General features: G+C 38.5%; 1 protein-coding gene across 1 annotated transcript in view; it reads right to left on the bottom strand.

Moving 5' to 3' along the window:
• Positions 1-20,950, bottom strand: part of GALNTL6 (polypeptide N-acetylgalactosaminyltransferase-like 6) — a 501,615-nt gene that overhangs the window by 65,207 nt on the left and 415,458 nt on the right. Inside the window, exon 6 of the mRNA XM_010569957.1 lies at positions 15,588-15,771. Coding sequence (XP_010568259.1) covers positions 15,588-15,771 — 184 coding nt within the window. The remainder of the gene's footprint in view (positions 1-15,587; positions 15,772-20,950) is intronic.

Here is a 20,950-nt window from a genome sequence, read left to right as displayed (position 1 = left end):
GGGTTGTAGCTGACATTAAATATAGGTGGACTTTATTTTTGTGTTATTTCCTTAAATGTATACACGTGACAGCTAAATGTCCAAAAATATTTTAGGAAATGCTTGATTTTTTTTTTCAATTTCTGCCAAAAAATGAATTAACTAGTTAATTTAAATTAGTTAAATTATAAAGAAAGTTAACAGCTGGAGAAAATGGGGGAAGAAGGCCTAAGATGTGGCAGCAAAATTTGGCCTCAGCAGTCCTCTGTGGACACTTCTGTTTGACTTCAACACTTCAGCATCATCGCGTATTGAGTTCAGTATGAGACAGTTTATAGACAATTAGATGGCTGACAAATTCTTCACAAATTCAAATGCTGATAGCTACAAAAAGCCTCTGCACTACCAGTGACATCCATCAATAAGAAGGAGCATAGCCCTTTAAGTCCCGTATTCCAGTGGGAAAGTGCTATTTCCTTCCTCAAGACTTCAGGTGTAATAATGATTCAAAATATCAAAATGATCCAAATCCAGAATGTCTAATTATTTTGTCAAGACATGGAGGAGATATTTGTGATAATTACACTGAATTTTGCTCTGTTCCTAGCTTCGCCACATGCCTCTCCAGTAAGTCACTTGTTCTGTACTTCATCTATTAAATTCAATATGAATATCTTTCTACTTCAGTGGGATGCTTTGATAACACATTCACTAAAGCTTGTGATAGAAACAAAAGCTTTTAAGAAACATCTTTAAAAGCTCCTAGTGAAAGGTCAAAGAAACAAAAAGTAATTTCTTTTCATTAAGTGCTCATGGAATTAATAAAATAAATTTCTCATTTCATTTCTTAAAAATTTGTTTCAATCCCAAGAAGAAATGTGTCCATTGTCTTTCAGAGACTGTCAAGGGTTCATTTTAGCCAGTGGCCATCTGACACAAATATCTGTGTTCCAAAGGAAAAATCAAAGTGGGTTCACTTGGCACTGACCAAGGGACCAGCAGCAAAGCCTATTTCTCCCATATACATCAGTCATGGCAAAGACAGAGGTTATGTATTCTGCATACCTGATAGTACATTTTGCCATAGATTAGAGATGCATGATGGTTGCCAAGAAGAACAATGCTTTTTAAGCTAAACCAGCCTATTCATATTGAAAGGAAACCAACTGGGAATACTCTGACTTACCATGAGACAAATACTAAAGCACCTAGGTACCTAATCAAAACCTTACCAAGCTCCCAATCCTGAAATGTCACTCCTTTTTTTTAGCAAAACATAGCTCCAGCAATAAAAGCAGTAGATCAAACACTAGCTAAGTAGTCTCATTGTTATCTTGGTGAGAACTAAATTAATTTCAATTTCCAAAAAGGGTGAGGCATGGAAAAAGAACAACCGAAGCATTTAACACATGGAGAAAGGGACTGTCCTTCCATTTCTCTTAACAGTGAGGTGGATGTAGGATAGATCACATTTCAGCATTAGTTTAGATGTATTTGTTTTTAGATATCTTGAGTGGTTTAACTTTTGCTGTTTTATACAATAGGAGTTTTTTTTATTAACTTGACTGAGACCAGGATATCTTTTCCAGAGTTTCCCAGCCCTGCCTTGCAGGTTCCTGTGAACTATAGTTGGTATTTTAAACTGCTATTCAAGTATTCACAAAGCAATGAATATATAATTGGGACATTTCTTTTTTCCTGTTTTTAACCATTGCTTAGCTAATTATGCTCCAGAGACACTATCTGACTTAGCAGCAGCAATGCTGAATAATTCAGAAATACGGAATATCAAATGTGCAGAAAGGAAAGCTGTCATGAAAATCCCCAGGGGTCTGTTTTAGCTAACAAATCTGACAGCACATCAGTTACCAGCCCTGCCTCTGGCACTGTGATGAGCTACTACTGCTCCAGCTACTGTCATCATCTACAGATTTTTTGAGTCCCAACAAGAGAATCTCCAAAGCAGCACATTCTTCAGACTGAAATACCTAACTTTGAAAAATGAATTAAGGACACCAAAGTTTACTTTTTCCATTACTATCATATCTCTGGAAGGATGTGTATACTGTTAACATTACTCTTACAGGGACAAAAACCAGAGACAGACCCATAAAAGGCTCAGAAAGGCAGAATTCTCCAAAGTAAATATTAACAGACTCTGACCTTATGGCTAACACCAAATTTATTTAAACAGATAGCAAATATACAAGACATCAGAAGTCTCAAGGACTATTTTGAATATCAAAATGCTAGTCATCCCTGTCACACTTCCAGCTGGCAAAATTTACTTACTAAAATCTTGCTCACCGGTCATGTATGCTCATTTATGCTTTTCAGAAGTTTCAGAATAATTAACTGTGATAATTCTTCCCTTAAAAATGTATTTTAACTTAGATTCACATGGATTGTTTCGTCCCTAAACAAGTAGTAGTTGAAATGTAGAGATAATAAATATTATTTATATCAGGAAGGATCAAATAACTTGTAACGCTCCTCCTCCCAACATACAGGACCTATCCAAAATACTTTTCACTTCTGCCTCCAACTTTACGAGAACCATTCCCAGTATCATGCCATTACTATCAATGATGTTGCTGCAAATAAGAAAGTAAACAAAAAAGCACTGTTAATTTCAGGCTTCATTAGAAATGGAAGTGAAGAAACATCAACACTTATTGAACGAAAATGGACTCAAGTATTGGAAAAGCAACACCAAAGTTCGCAGGCAATCTTTCAAATACATCTCATGTTGCTGCTCTCCCATACATCTTGTGCCCATTACCTCATCAGAACCAAGACTGGATCATTTGAACTGTTGCAAGAATAGCTGTTCTAAGTATCTGAGATACGCAAGGTCAGATAGTTCAGGAATGGATGAAACAAGTATCAGATAAGCTTTGGAAAGGGCAAACGTAACTTTAAGATCTATTAGTAGAGATCCTTCCAGCAGATATAAATCAATAGCACTGCTGAGGATTGCATGCAGTATGATGCTGCATACAAATCTGGCCTGCTATTTTCAAAAAAGGAGAAATGAAACTAAACTTAGAGCTGTGCCAGCACTATGAGAGGAATTACGGATCCAGTATTTTAAGAGAAGAGGCTAAAGGAGGCCACTGAAGTGAAGACTGAAACAGGATGTGATTTCTCGTTAGCAACAGACCAGGAGTTATCTGACAGAACAAGTATTTTTAAACAACCTGGCTGCTTGGGTGTGTTCAATGCATTTCCAGAAAGACCAGCATTTTCAGAGATCTGAGGCATCATCTCTGCTGCTGTCAAGTTGCAGGAAGCCCTCTAGTCCTGCTGGTGTCGTGGCTTTATGGGTTGAACTCCACAACTTTCTGTTTCAATTCTGCTCTCGGGGTATTTTGGATTCTCGATTACGTCCAGAATGTCACAACATGCAGAAATTTACAAATTAATTTAATAAAGTTTCATAATTAACTTTTGCTAGCTGAGTCAAATGAAACCATTCAAAAATCAGCTATCTTGAGAACTACAGCTATTGTCTCACTACGTAATTAATATTTCTGCTGGTGCCTATTGTTTACAGATACAGAGCAAAGTGCCTTTCAAGTGTCTTTCAGTTATCTTCCACATTTCTGGAAAATTTCTTTCCCAGCTGGGTAATAGCTGTTTTTCCATTCAGGGCATGCTCCTATTTTGTGTTATTTCTGTAACTATTCGAAGAAATTGCTCAGGGCAAAAAAAAATTTAGAAGAAACCTATTTTATTTATCATCTGAATTCTAGCACTGTTTAACATGAACTTCTGTAGAAAAAGATGCTTAATTCCAAGTGGCTCATATGACTTTTCTGTAGCTGCACCTGATGGGGTATCTGATCTAAACTAAGTCTTTGTAAAACTAACAGTGTGTGTGTGGGAGAGTTACTATTGCTCAGCCCAGGCGTCAGACTTCTAGTTTCACCACACGCTGTACTGTATTTATTCTTTATATGACTACTGAGGAGACTCTGTACTTAATATCCTCACAACAGTTAAGATTTTACCAATGTATCTTTAGTAGGAAGCTTTCAGAAGCCAGAAACTTGCTAATTAAGCAGAAATTAAGTAGAAATACCAGTCAAAGATTTTAAGGTGCAGGTAGAGAGGACGTGACATCAGCTCTCACAGGTGAATGCCCCATCATAAAGAACAAGAAAGCAAAATCATTGGAGAAAATTAAGGTATAAAAGAACACCTCATGCTGTAATTTTGTGTCTATTTATTCTGTGTTCTCCCCTCTCCCTGGGAATATGAGGAAGAAGTTGTAGTGTCTGAAAGACAATAGAAGCACGAGATTCCACCTGAGGCTGAGAGGACATGATATCCTGACTTGTGAGGAAAAGGAGTAGGGGGCAGCTAAGATTCTGAAATATTTTGTAACCATGAAGGGCCAAGGGCTACAGCAAAATAAGTTCCAAGATTGCATTTGCCCTTTTCACAGCTGTTAGCACACTGGAAAGTCATCATTGTCTATGATCATCAGCTTTTACAAACAGCATTTCTCTACGTCTACTGTAACCAATGGATGAAATCTATTCTGAAAGAAATTCTCATTATCAGTTCACTTTGACTTTGAACTTTTTGTTACTAAATTTCAGCCTCTTCTCTTTGCTAACCTCCAAACTACAATTGGGATTTTTTTGTTTGGTTTTTTTTTTTCCCCCTTTTTTTCTGCTGGATGCCAACACTGATAATCACCCTACAGGTCAGCTGTATGAGTTCTTTGCTACAACAGATTTTCCTGTTTCTTTTTTAAAAAATCATTTCCCTAGTGACATCATTTTTGTTATGCTATTAAGCTTTATTGAGTTACATAGGAATAACTTCCTGCAGGTCTACTGTGTACTTGCTCTTGGATGTGCTCCTGCATTCCCACCGAAAGGATCTGTAGGTGGGTTTAAATACTTTTTTTATTCTGATTTAAAAATCTTGTCATATTTTCTATATTAAGACCTAGGCTAATATGCATAGGTCAGCGAGTTTGAAGTCAGCGGCATCATTATATAAGTGGCCAAAGAACTTTGAACAAACTTCCCCTGAAAATCGTGGCTGTAAATTATTTTAATATGATAAGAAAAGCTTTTACAGGCAAAACACTACTTGGATTTAATTTAAATTAACATTTGAATGGGACTTTGCCCCATCAGCCAGTAGGTGGAGATGTAAGTCCAGTCATTACTGCAGAAAACAGCTATTTGGCAGTCCTTGATACAATTGAAGGTTTGTATAATACAATTTAACAGAGGTTAGATTTCTTAATAAGCATTAGATGAGACAGATGAAATCTGTCTGCAGTTAAGGCCCATCTATCAGCCTTCCTTGCCACAGACATTCTTACCACCTATGGTCAACTGTGCCCGTGGAGCTTAGGAAACTTTCATATTCAACAAACTATTAATGAAAGTAAAAAGGCAAAAACTTAAAGATCAAAAGATGTATTTTCTAATACCTGACCACGTGTTGTCAAGTATTTTGAAAAAACTTGATCTGTATTCTGTTATACCACATAAAAAAAAAAAAGCAGTATAAAAAAATGTGTAGTTAGTTATCTCAGTTATCCCAATACCCACATTTTGGCAAGTTTTGAGTCCTTTCATGCCTACAGAAATTATAAGCATGTTATTACCTTCCAGTAGATATATGAATGTTCTTCAAGTATTGCCACTTCCATTGAGACAGTCACAATACTCTGTTTTGGGATTAAAAATTTATGAATCTATTACATTATCATTATAGGAACTCATACTGGAAATTGGTTGCAATAGCAATAACATCTTGCGATTCACAAAAACGCAATCGTATCTCTTAACATCACTCTGCTATAGAATAATAATAATACCCTATTTAGCAGAAATGGAAATGCAAACAATTGCAGTAGTATAAGATAAAGTGTAAAAATTAAGGCAATATAGTTGGACATTTAGAGTAATTTTTTTGTCTTGGTTATGCTGCTTGATTTAAGGTCAAATGAGAACACCCCTGAAATAACAGGGTTCATATGATTTAGCTATATCAACTAATTATTTATATTCTAACCACAACTAACAAAGGACTATTCTTCTTCCCTGAATGCTGTTTGAACAAGTCAGGAACAAACAAAGATTGTGCTTTGAAGAGTTTTGCTGTTTAAACTGTCATTCTGTCAAAAAGAATCACTACAAAATGGGCTAGGCATTAAAACCTACTGCAAAGCAGCAAGCTGGGGACTTGAAACATTTCCTGTGGGCCCAGAACTTGGGAAGTTTGCTCTCCCTCAGTGCCTTCTAGGAGTCTCTTCGAAAGCACTACCCTGAGGTCCCCAGGCAGCGGTCTGAAAATACTGCTCCAAACGACTTTCTTCCCCGCTGTTCACCTTTTCCTCGGGTACTCTGGGAGGTCCTTTGCATGTTTGCAATGCTTTCAAAGGGAAAAATAACGTTACTGTTCTCCGCCTGTGCTCCTGGCTTATCACCATCTCTTCCACTCCTAATTCACTGCATGTCCGCGGGTCATTTGTACTCATGGAAAAACAGAGTGGTTATTTGCCTCAGCACAAAAAAGCCAGGGAGGTTCTGCAGAATCAGCTAAACTTTCTGCGGGAGGACCAGGAGAGCGGTGGGAGCAGGGTCTCCTCTCTCCTTGCAGGCACCTCTTTCTCTGTAGGGGGCAAATGGACTTGTGTAATTTAATGCCTACAGCTCCTCTCCAGCACTGAAAATAACACTGACACACCAACTGAACAACAGAAAATATCAGAGGGGTAGATTTTCCAAATAATTCACTTGAAAAGATAGTTACATCCTGTTTTCCCCCAAAGAAGATAGGTATTTTCAGAAATGAGCAAAGCTGATATATGAATCTTGTTCCCTAATAAAGGATACTGTCTTGGCAGTTTATGGAACAACATGTCAACTGTGTTGAGCCTCATTTGTTCCTGGTCTCTCAAAAGATATGCATAGCATTTTATAAATAAACTAACACAGCAAAATTTGGAGTGTTTATCATAATTTTCACCTCACAGGTTGCTGGAGACATTTGCCTTCGCCTCTTGACAAAACTTGTCTTCCAGCTAGAATAATGATATTTTGGTTACTTAGATGAAAGGAAAACAGACGCCAGCGTGCCTGGGGATAATTCAGAAAGTGATCCTGCATGTCTTATTTCTAAGGTCCTCATCACATCAATACCTATACTGAACTCTCCTAATATTTTAAACAAAATTTGTATTAACTGTCTTTTTCTCACTCAAGTCTCAGATAAAAGATCTGATTCACAGATAACTGTCAGGATTAACAACTACAGAAATATGGAAGAGATATAATGACTGTCAGAGAGATGCAAAAACTGCTGATAGCCATTACTAAGAAGCAATCACCTATAACCCAACATCAAAATGGAAATTGTCTTGAGACAGTATCTGCAAACATTGTCCTGCATCTGATTCTGTTCAGTGTTGCATTAAAAACCTGCGTGGTGCAATCCAGCAACCCTACTCCATGGAGCTTTAAATAGGGCTTTGTGCATAACTGTATCATCTTGGAGCATGTGCCCATGAGGTCCTAGATCTTCGTCTCAGGTCTGGAAAGCGACCTGAAGAGCCAGCTGCCATTGTGCTGTAAATCTGATGCCTTCTAGAGCATGTGGAGGAAGTCTTGTGTACCTTTTTATAAAGGTTTGCTCGGCAGGAAGCAAGGCTTCCAAATCTGACAAATTTTCCAGGGCCACAGAAGTGGTACATGCTGCATTTTTGGCTGAGAAAACAGAGGGACCACTGGATGTATTGTTGGAAAGCCAGAGACTTCACATATCCTGATTTCTGGCATGGATGAAACAGACATTCTCACAATCGGGATTTAGAAGTGTTTGCCATTTGCATGAACCTCAAATACAGCTCAAATAACATTGCAAGAGGATGTAAAAATCGGAGGTTTAATCAGAGTTCAAAAATCCTAGCAAATTGGAGAAGTGAGGTAAACAAAGGCAAAAAAGATAAAATTCAAAATGTTCAGCTACAATGTATCACACTGATCTAGGGATAATGAAGACAGATCACCTTTTTGGACATGGCACTGCAAACAGATAGGAAGACAAATGTCTTACCTTCAGCCATGTAAAATCTGAATTACAAGAGGAGGATGATGAACACTTGGCTAGACACCAGTTCTGCAGAAAATGATGTGGAGGTTACACCACAGCACAAGCCTGGCATGAATCAACAACATCAAGGAACTATAAACAGGAACATAGCCTCTGAGACAAGCAAAGTCACACACCTATTCTACTAGGCAATGATAAGACTTTGGCTAGTGCAGTATCTGCTCTCGGTATGGAAAAAGTTCAGAGGAGAGCAAAGATAATAATCAGAGATCTAGGAAACATGACTTATTAAGAGAGACTGAAAAAATAAGATAATTTACTTGAAAATGAACAGTGAACTGATCTCACATGAGCCCTCAAGTGCTTAAAAGGTCTTTTCCCAGTGTACATGACAAACTATAAAGGGGCTAAATCTGTGGCAAGAAAGTTTCCAATTAGATACTATAAGAATAGTACTAAAATACTGGCTATATACAAATTTCTTCCCAGCCCCTTCTTTTCATGCTTCCAGCACACACTGCACTGGCAGCTTAATTTTTTCAGAGTGGAAGCCAGAAAAATCTCTTCACCTCAGGGCTAAGGGGGTCCTATACCAAGATAGCTGGACAGTCAGAATTATTCTATATAAACAAAAAATCAGAAGGTATATATCGGCAGGTGAAGATGCTTCTGTGCCATGCTTAGTTGATCGCTGCCTCTGGAAAAAAAAAAAACATGGCCATTGGAGGGGAAAGGAAAAAAAGCATTGTGATAATGTGGAGTATCTGGCAGACCCTAAAGAGTATTAGTAAACTTGAGCCAACGAGCATGTATGGAACTTGCATCAACGTACAGATTTGGAAGTGATTTGGCATAGAGGGGTCTAAAAAAATTAGTTGTTTTAGTCTTTGTTCTTTCTTCTGTTGGAAGCAACTGTAGCACTAGATTGAGGCTTTAGACAGCAACAGGTCATTCTTTAAAAAACCACAACAACAAACAAACAGAAATGGAAGTGGATGTAGAGATCGCTTCCAACTTCATGCTGGTAAACACTATAAAATGTAAGAGAAGGGTGTTGGTTTTCTGTTTCTTAGTACCAATAGGTGTCACCAAATTCTGCAGGAAAGTTCTAGAGAAAACAGCTTGAAAATATACAATTAAAAATAGAAATAATTATCTCTTTTTCTTCATGGAAAATTGTTCAGATATGATTTAAAATTCTGAAAGCCAAGTCATCTGTGTATCAATAGCATGTTGATAGTGTTAAATAGCTCACCTGTATGCATCAAGCAACATATCTCTGTCTTCATCTTGGCCACCATCCCAGTCTTTTTTATGTAAAGAAATATTAAATTCATGTCCAGAAAAGACTTAGTTTTCTAATTACTAGTAATTTTGGTGACCCACTCTATGAATCTGCCCCAGCATATGGGCATATAGACTGTCAAACTCTAAAGTTAATACTTGTGTGAAGTAGCAGGCTAACACAGCTCTAGAAACAGTACGTTCAAGATGTTTACATTTTTATGCTAACCATGAAGCTCCAAGTGTGAAAGAAAATTGGAAATATGAGTTTCCACAGACACAGAAAAAACATAGCTATTTTGGCACTGCAGCATCAAGGCATTATGAACAAAATCAGTTCCCTTTTGTCTTGGGAGGCACAAGCCACTAGGAACATTCAAGTGAAAAGTTGTGTATCGAGCCTGAATCTACCCAATTCAGCTAATACGTAGGACTCGACTAATTCCTTGAGTGACTCTTGTGTGGTTATAAAAATTATACCAGCAGCAGCTTTTTATCCTTGATGGTTTGTTTTTTTTTTATTCTGACAGGTTACACTCTGTAGAGTTACCTCTTCTGAACTGGCCTTCAAAGCAAATGTACTGGTTGTACAGAACTTCTACAATGAAATCGACCAAAGGCAGGAGAAAATGATTGAATATGCATATCTTCACTCATAAATGGTGTGTTAGTGTCAGCATTTTTCATCGAAAAAAATCTTGAGATTTTCATGGGGCCATGGGTGGATGGCAGTTTGTAAAAGCTATTGTTATCTCAACTAACAGTCTTCTACAGACCATAGCTTGTCAAAACAATAAATCAAGATCTTAAATTACACAAACTCATACTGGTTGGAGACTGATTCTCTGTAGAATAATGCCTTTTCAAACATTCCTGTAGCACAGTTCAAAACAGTAGATTATACTTGGGCTTTAAAAAAGTAGATGATTGTTTCTGGTTGTGAGAGGTTTTATGAATATGTTTATAGGCAGAAATTGGCCATAAAAGACACAGACTATAAAGCACTGGGAGCTATAGAACAGAAATCATTGTCCAAAGCACTTTCTAAACTTCAGAAAATGATCACAAAATTGTAAAAGTACTTGTCAGATTTGAAATGCAGTCTTAGCAAAGACTTTCTTTGCACCAGCATGTTGTAGAGTATATATAAATACTGAAAGTAAGGAGCTGCAGAAAGTATTTCTGAGACTATGTCAAATTCAAATAAAAGAGCATGCTGACAACAGCTTGCATAATAATAATATGGTTTTAGATATGCAATTAAACAGAAAGTGCCAAGTAATCTTCCAATCTAACATACAACTGGCTATATTAAGGTCATATACTACATCCAAGGTTGAGAGTCTGTGATGCAAGGGAAGAGAAAAATGTACTTATCACCTAATTCCAACCCTTCAGCATGTCCAAAATTTTACCAAACAGTACATCCATAAACTGTAAGTGGCCCCTATTACTGTGAGACCTCAATCCTATAACCTTTACTAGACTCATACCCAAAGCAGCCTTGCAATGGTGAAGTGATTCTATTTCTATTTTATAAATAGGAAGCTGAGTACAGGAACTAAAATGCCTTGTCAGAGGTTACAAAATTGCTTCTACTTCCTTGGCTAGCCCAGTATTTGCCAAACTATCATTCTGGTCCTTTGCTAGAATAACATGATTCTTCAGCTTTGTCACCCTTCAGGGAGTTCTGGAGATGACAGCTCTACATCAGAAGGCAAACAAGGAACTCTTGGAGAGTAAGGAGTGGTCATATACCAAAAAACTACTACCTTTCCCAGATAGGTGTAGAAGTCTTGGCATCCAGTAAGTAGCACAACACTTCTCTCGTTGGTTAGGATTTCCATCTTGAGTTGCAATTCAATAGCAGTGCTGTTAGGTCTCACCTGCACCTTTCCCTCCCTCTGTATCATAAAGTTACACCACCATAAAACTGCTCCGAGGACTTGTGCAGCCCTTTCCTACCCTAGTGGATCTGTGCCATATTAATCCTCTCAATTAGTTTGTGTTTTTTCCAAATAGTTTTTTGAATTGAGTTGTTGATGTTTTCTTGTCGTGAATGGACACCGATGCCCGTTTTCAGGTAGGGCATGTGATAACGTGAATTGATATAATGTAAGTGCTGCCAGGAAATAAAGAGCAGTCATCCCCAGCAGGCTTGAGCATATCAAACCTCTGCTTTAAACTTCCACAGAGCTTTTAGCCCAGGCAGGCTATTAAATCATACAAACTGACAGGCTGTATATCGCAGTCCATTATAGTAACAATGTTACCCTCTTAGTTTAAGTGGCAATTGCCTGGGTTAGGAAAACTCCAGAGACTAGAGTGCTTGCACCACAGAAAGAAACAGTCACACAGGAGCATGCTCTTAATGTCCCAAACCCGTATGTCCCATAAGGGCATGCTCCCAAACCTCTGCCATGACAGAGAAACAAACCAGCGAGAGATAATAAGCCAAGGTGAACCTTCCCACAAAGAATGTAAACATCTCTGGTCCTCCCTGCTTATGGACTAGAAGAAAATTTCCCAAGTCATCTCAAATTCTGCTGAATGATCGTTGACCCTGGGATCAAGACAGTGAGCACCAACATGACATGATGACAATTTCATGATTGTCTGACAATTTCCTACAACAGATCAGAACACCAATTTGCTCTATGTCATTTACACAACCCTGAATGCATCAGAGGAAAACAGCCCCCTCTGGAATATACTGGGGTAGTTGTACATGAATTGCAAGAGAAAAATCACTACAGGCAACTGTGATGAGCTGCAAGTGTGACAGATCAGTTGAATGCAATATAAAAATTCTCTTGTTTCTGTGGCACATGAGAAAGGGAAATAAACAAGGAGTTCACAGATATAGTCTCTGGATGGGAAGGCAACATTATTAGGGCTGAAGTCTGATTTCCATACCTCTAAGGATTCACTGTGTCCTGAAAACCAGCAACACACATCTTTCAGAAAAATAGCTAATCTTAAAGGCTACATGAGATCCATTTATAGCATAGTTGTTAGGATTTCCTAAACACTACAATGAGCATAGAGCAATATCAAATAATTTGCATAGGAGCTTTGGTTGAAAATTCCTTTTATATGGCTACAGTTTGGTTCAGTGAAACCTATGGGAAACTTGGTATGGCCAGTGAAAACTACATGTGAACCAAAACGATGTATTTTGTAGATGAATGCAACCTGATCCAAATGCAGTTATAAATTTGTCATGTGACTCCCAGGTTGGTGCTAGTACATCATCTGTACCTGAATTTGACACTGGGCAGGCTGGGAGCTTCTGAGAGTGTTATACAGTCCTATAGTCATAGACATCAAACCAAATCTTGGTGTAAAGCTACTTGTAGCTAACAACTGCAGAAGGCCTGAGAATGGGTGTAGGTGTACATCAGGAAAAGCTGAGATTTGGAATGAAGCTCCAAGTTGTGTCACAGTGACGGGTGGAGATACTGCCTGAGTGGCACCATGGGTGTATGGACAATAAACCATGCTCATGCTCACACCACAAATGGATGAGAATGTCTACATTCTTCACAAGAGGGATTTTGAACTGAAAGGCTGTGTCCAGATAGATTGCATTCAACAGGAGAGTACCTGTCAAACACCGACCATAGTGGAGTACAGCTTAAAAAAAAAAAAAAAAGGGGGGAAAAATTAATTCCAGATAGACTAGCTCAGCTGGCATTGGAGCTCAGTAAGCTCCATGCTACTGTCACACCAAGAGCCTACCTGACAACACTTCAGTTTGTTGTGGCAACAGCAAACACTCTGCTGATGTCTGCTGCAGCAGTATTTTGATCATGTGCAAGATGGAAAGCAAACATATCATTCAGATAATACAATGACTGCTCTTAGGTCTTCTGTAGCTTGATCTGGTTTTATGTACATTATTTCTAGGCTGATGCAACCTTTTCTGCTTAACACACATACTGAGTTGGCATTTTAAGTGAGGGAAAAAACTCATCAGCACAATTTTTGGATCACGTACCCATTATTCACTGGTGTTTTACTAAAAATGCTAGCAATTTTCCAGTTCATTAAGGATCAGCTCAGATCTGATGCTGCTGGCAAGAAATAAAGCTATTAGGACACCAATAGTAAAATATTTAACCTAAATAAAAAAAAAAATCCCTACTGCTTACAAAATAGTAACATAATAATCACTGTGCTAGCTGAAGCCATTTCTAGTTTTAGTGTATATGCACCTAAAGGAAAACTGTTCTGTCTCTTTAATTCTGTAGAAGCTGTCTTGGTCAATGAAGTTACCAATACCTAAATTGGTCCATAACGTTTACCGTACTCATTGTAAGCAAGGTGTTAAAAGCTCAAGGTGCCAACAGAGAAGGCCCTAGGAGAAAAGCAGTACTGGCTTTGAATTCGAAAAGAATTCCTCCCCTAAGCAAAATTCATACTGATTATTTAAAGCACTTCTATACCCTCACCATTCTAGGCAGAGGGTACTTTTGAGCAAAGATACTGTCCTAGCTCAGCCAGCCTTCAATCGCTCTGATGTGGATCCTGTGATGGGAAGGAAGACTCTCACTGTTCTGTGTAAGAACTGGGCAGCCTTTCCACCTTTTTGGGAGATGACTACTCAGAAGACAAGAGATTTATAGGTTGCATTGTCCTATATGTTGTTTCTTGTGAAGCCATTTATCTGTGTCTTATGAATGCAGGCAGGGCAAGGTGGGTATCAACGGCTGCCATGCTGATTGTAACAGTTCGTGCAAAATCACATCTGTTCTGTATTGCACGAAGTCTCATCTCTTCTAGAAAGTTTCCTATGAGTGCCCCCTCTTCAGGCCTCTTGTCTTTGAGAGATGCATACTACGAACTGTGAATGTGTGAAATGGCTGGTAAGCAACCCTGTAGCTACGCTGGCAATATAGAAGTTTTACTTATACACAAACTTTGAATGCTGAATCAAATTATATGATGTGCTAGGTAACTTTCAGTAAGTGGCAAGAAATTACATCTGCTTAGAGGACCAGGAAGACTTGTGGAAGAGCAACGGAGGCTCTAGGAACTCCGGAGTGTTATGTGATTGCAATAGCTGCATCTATGTTGTGGAGTGGTCACACTGGCAGCTGATGGAACGTACTTCATCAGCACTTGCACCAATGCAAGATGAAGACTGATGGGCCTCGATGGAGGTAAGTAAAAAGGAACAAGCAGAATAATGAAAATAAGCCCACCGAATCCTACTTCTCCCTATACAGAGCTGGTCATTCCTTGGATATAAGGGTCAATTTCTGCATTAATCAGATCCATTACTTCAAAATAGCACAGAGTCTAGGCCAGAGACACAGGTTTTCTGTTGCTATTGTTTCCAGGTTTTGTTTTGGGGTGGGGAAAATGCTGAGTTTTTAAACTGCCTAAACCTGCAGCATGGAGTTTCAGCCAGGGCTACTGACAGTATCAGAGCCAGTCCTGCTGCCAGCCCTGCTAGGATGTGTGCTGTGCGAGGGACCTGGAGACTTTGCCACATTGAACCATGTCTGTCTGTCTGTCAGCTCTCTGCTGATGCGGATTAAGCCTAGCTGATCCTTACATGAGAGAAGGAAGAAGAAAGATGGAAAAAGGAAGACGGAAAAAGGAAGCTCTATCTTTGTGGAAAGTAAAAGATCATTCCTGTGATGAGCTGATCTATACAACACTGGGATTGGAGGCTAGCTTATAAAAAAATATTTACAAATCAGCTTGACACTGTTCAGGTTTGACAGCCCTGTGTTTAAGTTACAGCAATACATATACAGTAGCAATATCACCAGTCATAAACAAAGCATCTGCTGGCAGAATGTGGGCTTGGCTATTGATGCATGTATTGCATCAATCTCCAGCAAAGAAAACATTAAACTGAAATCTGTTCAGGAAGTGCTCTGTGGAATAAACAGAATAACTGTAGTCACATTCACTCCTTGTCCAATGTCAATACTTTCTCTTAACTACAAGTATGTGCCTGTTTCTTTTATGTAGAACCACTGGGCCAGAAAAGATGGGGAAGGTTTGTGTTTCCAGGCACAACTTGTGAATTCTGCAACTTGTTGCCCTGATCTTTTTCCTGGTTTTGAGGTTTTATCAATCTGTATAGAAGCAGTTTGTTTCTACTACCTTTCATTAGTATGAAGTGGCCTACATGGAAATTTCTGGGCTTGGATTCTTCTGCTACAGTTACCTTCTTTGCTTGTTCTGCTTCATGTTCCACTCTCCCCTTTATTGCTACTTACTCAAAGGGGTCGCTGGGATCAGCTCTCTGGAGCTCTGGAGGAATCGGTATTCTTTTGTAGTACATTTCCCAGTCAAAAGCTCCTCGCATGGCATCCCCCGCCTGTGCCTCGTAGCCAAAGTGATTGTGGTCAATGACATCGATCATAGGACACACGATGGTTTTGTGGTTTAGTGCAATCTGGTCTGAAAAATGAAAGTAGAAAATAGGAAACTGCATGTCTAGTCAAGCCATCTATCATATTACTGCAAAGTGAATCCCACAGGTTTTCTGATGTTTGAAGATTGCTTGCTTTGTTCCCTATGGCCCCCAAATAATTTCATTTTTCAAATCTGTATCAAACCTTTATCTAAAGTGGACTTAATGCGGTTGGGCAATGATTAGAAGCATTTACAGTTCTTTAAAGGGAGGCATATCCCTGTGAGATCCACAGGAGTCCAGTCATCTGTATCTCTGTCACTTTGCTACTCTGAGCTGTCCCCAATCTGTCAGTTACAGAACAAGCCAGCAAGCAAAATGTAAAAATACACCTTCAGCTGTAGGGATTGTGTATGGCAAGCTCCCATGAGAGAGATTTGTGGTCCTAAATGTGAATCAGCCCTTGCAACCATTCAGCTACTGTTCCTGTGGCTCTAGTGTCTCCAGCTTTGAGACTAAATGCTACAAATTAAAGGCAAACTCCAACATGAAGAACAAAACAGGGGTTGTGTCCTTTTTTTGTACCGATCTTTGAGATACAAAGAAGACCCCATGGTATTATTCTTACTCACCTGTTTTCTAAAGAAAGGAGTTTCTTTTTGCTCTTCTAAAAAAATTAGATCTGTGAGGCTAAATCAAATTCCTATCTCTAGTATAAGGGCAGGGTGGGCCTGAGTCTGCTTTGGTGAATCCTATTGCTTAATCCCATAGAGCTCCTCATAAAATAAAGGAAAGTAAAGAAGATATTCCAACTGCAAGAACTAGGCAGAAGAATAAATGGTTTGAAGTGAGGAAGTACAGGGAAAATTTGTAGCTGCATTGGCATGAAAGGACAGTAAAATACCTATGAACCCTTGAAAAAACAAAATCTCAAAATTCTAGGCATAATAAAGCTTTTTCTCTGAATAGTAGCCTAGATTCTTTACAAAATGTAATATATTGTAGGGCCTATGTGGAAAACTTTTTTTTTAATAAGGATTAGATTTCACTGGTGCTTGATAATACCCTAAAAAAAATCAGAGGGGTAAGTGTGGAATGAACACTTAGATAGGAAGGCAGGTAATGCTGGTGTAATGACTAATAATACAGATTCTGCTTCCTTGCTTCTAAAGAACTGAAATGAAGAAAAAGAGATTATTTTAGCAAAACATCTGTAGTTTTCATATTTATTCTCAGTTGTTGTTTAGAGACTGTCCAAATGGGGGAACAATGCTGATCGACCACTAGTGAGAAATTACTGGGCCTGGAAGTTCAGCAGGTTTTTACATCCTTATCCTTTAATAGTGAAATAAATTTAAAGCACAGGCTCTCACAAATTTCTAGGAAACTAATCTCAGACATAATGGCTGCATTACTGTTGCTATTGCCAAATATGATTACATTCACTGGTATACTGTGTAGTGTTATCTGTAATCATTATGTAAAGTCATTTTTATATAATCTCTTTCCTGTGATGGTCCTGCTAATAGTTATAGGGCTTATAATAATCTGTCTCTGATCCCCCTCTTCTAAATTGATTGGAGGAGAGAAACTAAATGGAATTGATTTGGCTGGGGCAGGTCAAAGGTAGACTCATAATATATTAGCATCCTTCTACTGATCTTTAAAAGCCACTGCCTTCAAATAAAGGATTGGAAATCTCCAAGTCACATGCAGAGATAGCCGGGGAGAAAATTATTTGAATATGCTCAAACTCAATCCCAGTCTTCATTTCTACAACTCCACAAGAACTTTGCAAGTAAGATGATGCTTACCTGCCTGTTCTTGTGTGTTTCTGCAGAACTTACTTCTCAGCCCCAAAAATGTTTTAGAGATGATGAGGGACGACAGGAAGATCTTGACTTTTGAAGAAACCAGGGTGTTTGTAGTTGTGCACACCAAAAGGCAGAGTAATCAAACTTGCAGCCTCAATGTTTCTTTCAGTATGCCTAAAATAATGAATTCTACATACATACTTCTTAGGCTTAAACGTAGCCTCAATATCAATTTGGGAAACAGAAAAAAGGGCTGTAAGGCTAGCTTACATTTCGCAAGAGTGGTAGTATCATAGCTTTACAGATGTGAACATGCTGCTACCTTTGCCAGCCATTTCTCTTTACCCCACCTGCTCCTAATGCAAGACACTGAAAGCCACAGCTGAAGTGCTTTACAATTTCCTTGCCATCACCTTTACTCATCATCGTCTCAAATTCCTACTGGTCTGAAAATTTCCATGCATTATTTCAATGCATATATGCTGCAGATAAAGGGAAGAACAGACACATAAACATCATCCTACATGTAAAAATCTTGCAGATTTGAGGGAACAAAAGGGAACTTATTAGAGCTTTCTCCCTAGCAATTTTAAGCAATATATACATACATATTTGAATTCAGCACTTTTAGTATCAAGCAGAGTGTGCGTATGTGGCAATAAACATAAGTTTGCAATACTGCATAAGTCACTATCTCAAAAATGTAGCTTTTATCTTTATGAGAAAGATGCACCCCTTTAATTTCAAGTGCTTGTTTCAATTTGGCCTGGTTAAAGTAACAATGCCACATTGCAAATACTCTTATTTTCCTACTTAAATATGTGATTACAGATGGTGACAACATTTGAGCGGCTCAGCAAATTATCTCTTGTTATCTGAGTTGTCATAAGTACTTGTACTCTCTGTCTCCCCACTGGCAAGTAATGCATCATACAAATGTTGTGGAGGTGAACAGCTACAGCCAGCAGGTGTCTTGATAACTTGCTAAGCATGATCTAATCATGGTATAGTTTTCAGTCTTGGTCAGGAAAAAAATCTGTTTTGACAAACCTAGTTCCAGTAGCCTATGGCACTACTGAACTATTGTCCACCTCCCCTCTTACTGCTCCCACAGCAACATCAGCAGAAGGAAAGATGTGCCTGCATTTTTCAGCTGGTTTGCCACTCAGTTTCTTACCTGCAATAACCACGACTTCACACTACACTAGACTCTCAACTACAGCAGCTGGAGCCCAAGTCACATCTTTCCTTCTGCTGACTTTATACTACTGAGGAGTGATAACAAACAGCTGTGTTTGCCAACATTTTTACATCGCTACAGCTGCCTGCTCTGTGAACATCAGGCAAAACTCTCTGAGATCTCAGGGTGGCTTATCTCAGTTTAGAAACCCATTTAAGCTAAAGAAATAAACTAAATAAAGCTTAAAGAAAATAAAGAAAAGCCATTTTGCACCTGTTTTTAAGAAAGCAAAACAAAGGACTGTAACTGAAAACAACTGCAGCTCAGCTCCTCAAAGCTATTTAGATACCTAACAAGTACTGAAATAACTCAGTCTTCCTTTGGTCTAAAAACTGATAGTCAACTCTGAAAACAGAAGTTAGATACATAAATAACTTTGAGAACTGTCTTTATGTGATTGCTCTTGGTTTCCTCACCACCTCCCTGTCCTCTAACTTTCAAGGTCTCATTTTGAACAAAACCTGGTTTAGAACAGTGGAAACCGCTGCCCCTCTCAGCAAAGACTGGCGGTCTTCACTCCAGAGCAGGGCTGAATGACTTTTCACTACACATGGCAGATACGATCAGAACTAAAATAGAGCAGCTTCAAAGCAGTAAATACCCAGTATATCCTCTGTCATGGTTTCCTTGAATGACATTCAGTCACATGCAGTGCTGAGTGAATCACAAGATAGATCTTTAGATAATCACTTGCAAAAATACATTAACTTTACTATTATTAGTAGCCAGGTGTCATCTGATTTCAGTATAGTAAGTATTTGCCACCTAATGGTTATGAGAAAGTTCTCTCATCCCTTTAGGAAAACAGGGCACAGGGCATCCTTAAGTATACTAGCTATGTGTTCATTCTGTATTTGTCCTTTTTCAGGCAATGCTCTACTTTCTCTTTCAAAATAAAGCCTATTGATTCTGCGCTCCAGTATTCCTCAAGATTAATTTCTAGATCCTCTGGCTAGTTAGCTATACATATTTCTACTTTATGTGGAATGAAAAAGATTTTATTCCACTTAAGAACTAAGGAGAACTGGGACTTGGTCCCTGATGAAGCTTCTCTCATCTTCCCAGTTTTCTGGCTTGAGGTTGAGGGTTGTGATCATCAGTTCAATACCCAACCTCAACCTAAGTGCAATTATGAATCCTCTGTGACCATTCTGTTTATTTTTCAGTTTTTATACGGTGAAACCTAGCCAGATGTACCTTCATTTCAGACAAGAAAGCAAGAAAAGGAACCATTTTTGCAACTTGCAAATTTCCCATGTCTAAGTTAGCAAAATAGAAGGGCCATGTCTCATCTGCAGCAACTTAGCAAAAGATTTCAGAGGACAAGTGACAATCTTCTTGAGATATTTTTTCATTAGTGGCAATGTATTATGTGCAGTGGGGCAAAATCAGAAAACAGAGGAAAGGTGGCTATATATGTAGAGTACTCCAGAGTTCTTAATGGGTACTTGTTGAAGCTGCTTGTGGAAGGCTTGTTGAAACTTGTATTTCCCTCTGCTCCTTTATGCCATTTGGGCTTTACATGAAGATACAAAGGTTATTTTTAAAAATGCTGATGCTGTGATTAAGGGCAAAGTGGTAACTAGGGAAAAGACTGTATGTGTAATTTCATATAGAAGCTAGAAAGGACATAAATTTGGAATTTTGTACATTATCTTGTTACTGATCTGGAGAAAAACTAGTTACTAGTATTTTTTTTGTCTCAAGTGACAGTTTATTAGCAGAACAGCATCTCTTCTTGGCCGCAAATGCTTTATCAGCTGATTGTGTGGCCAAACAGTTCTAGCAACAAAATTCAAGAAACAATAACCATTAATTGGTAAACCCCTATCCTGTCATGTACTTCCTACACACTCTTTTAATTAATACAAATTTCTTTAATAGTAAACTCAGAAATTTTCTTTTTTTTTTCTAGCAAAAAAGCACTCACTTTGCATACCACATACGCTTTGCATGTAGTCAGGTGTGTAGAAAAGGGGACATTGTTTTCTGAAGTGAAATCCTAGACTACAACAATTGATTCTTTCCATTTCTTTGACTAATGGAACTTTGCCAGCTGCAGCTGGAATCCAGCAAAGCAGTCAATAGCAAATCATTCTTTCTCAGCTTCCTATTGTGAATGCAGTTGTTACTGGATTTAACTCTGAGGTCTTGGATACATTTACAGCAAAA

This window comes from Haliaeetus leucocephalus, unplaced genomic scaffold (assembly GCF_000737465.1).
Source record: "Haliaeetus leucocephalus isolate CR32 unplaced genomic scaffold, Haliaeetus_leucocephalus-4.0 Scaffold284, whole genome shotgun sequence".
Classification (NCBI taxonomy): domain Eukaryota; kingdom Metazoa; phylum Chordata; class Aves; order Accipitriformes; family Accipitridae; genus Haliaeetus; species Haliaeetus leucocephalus.
Note: the sequence above shows the minus strand (reverse complement) of the source record. Positions and strands in the feature narration are given on the sequence as shown.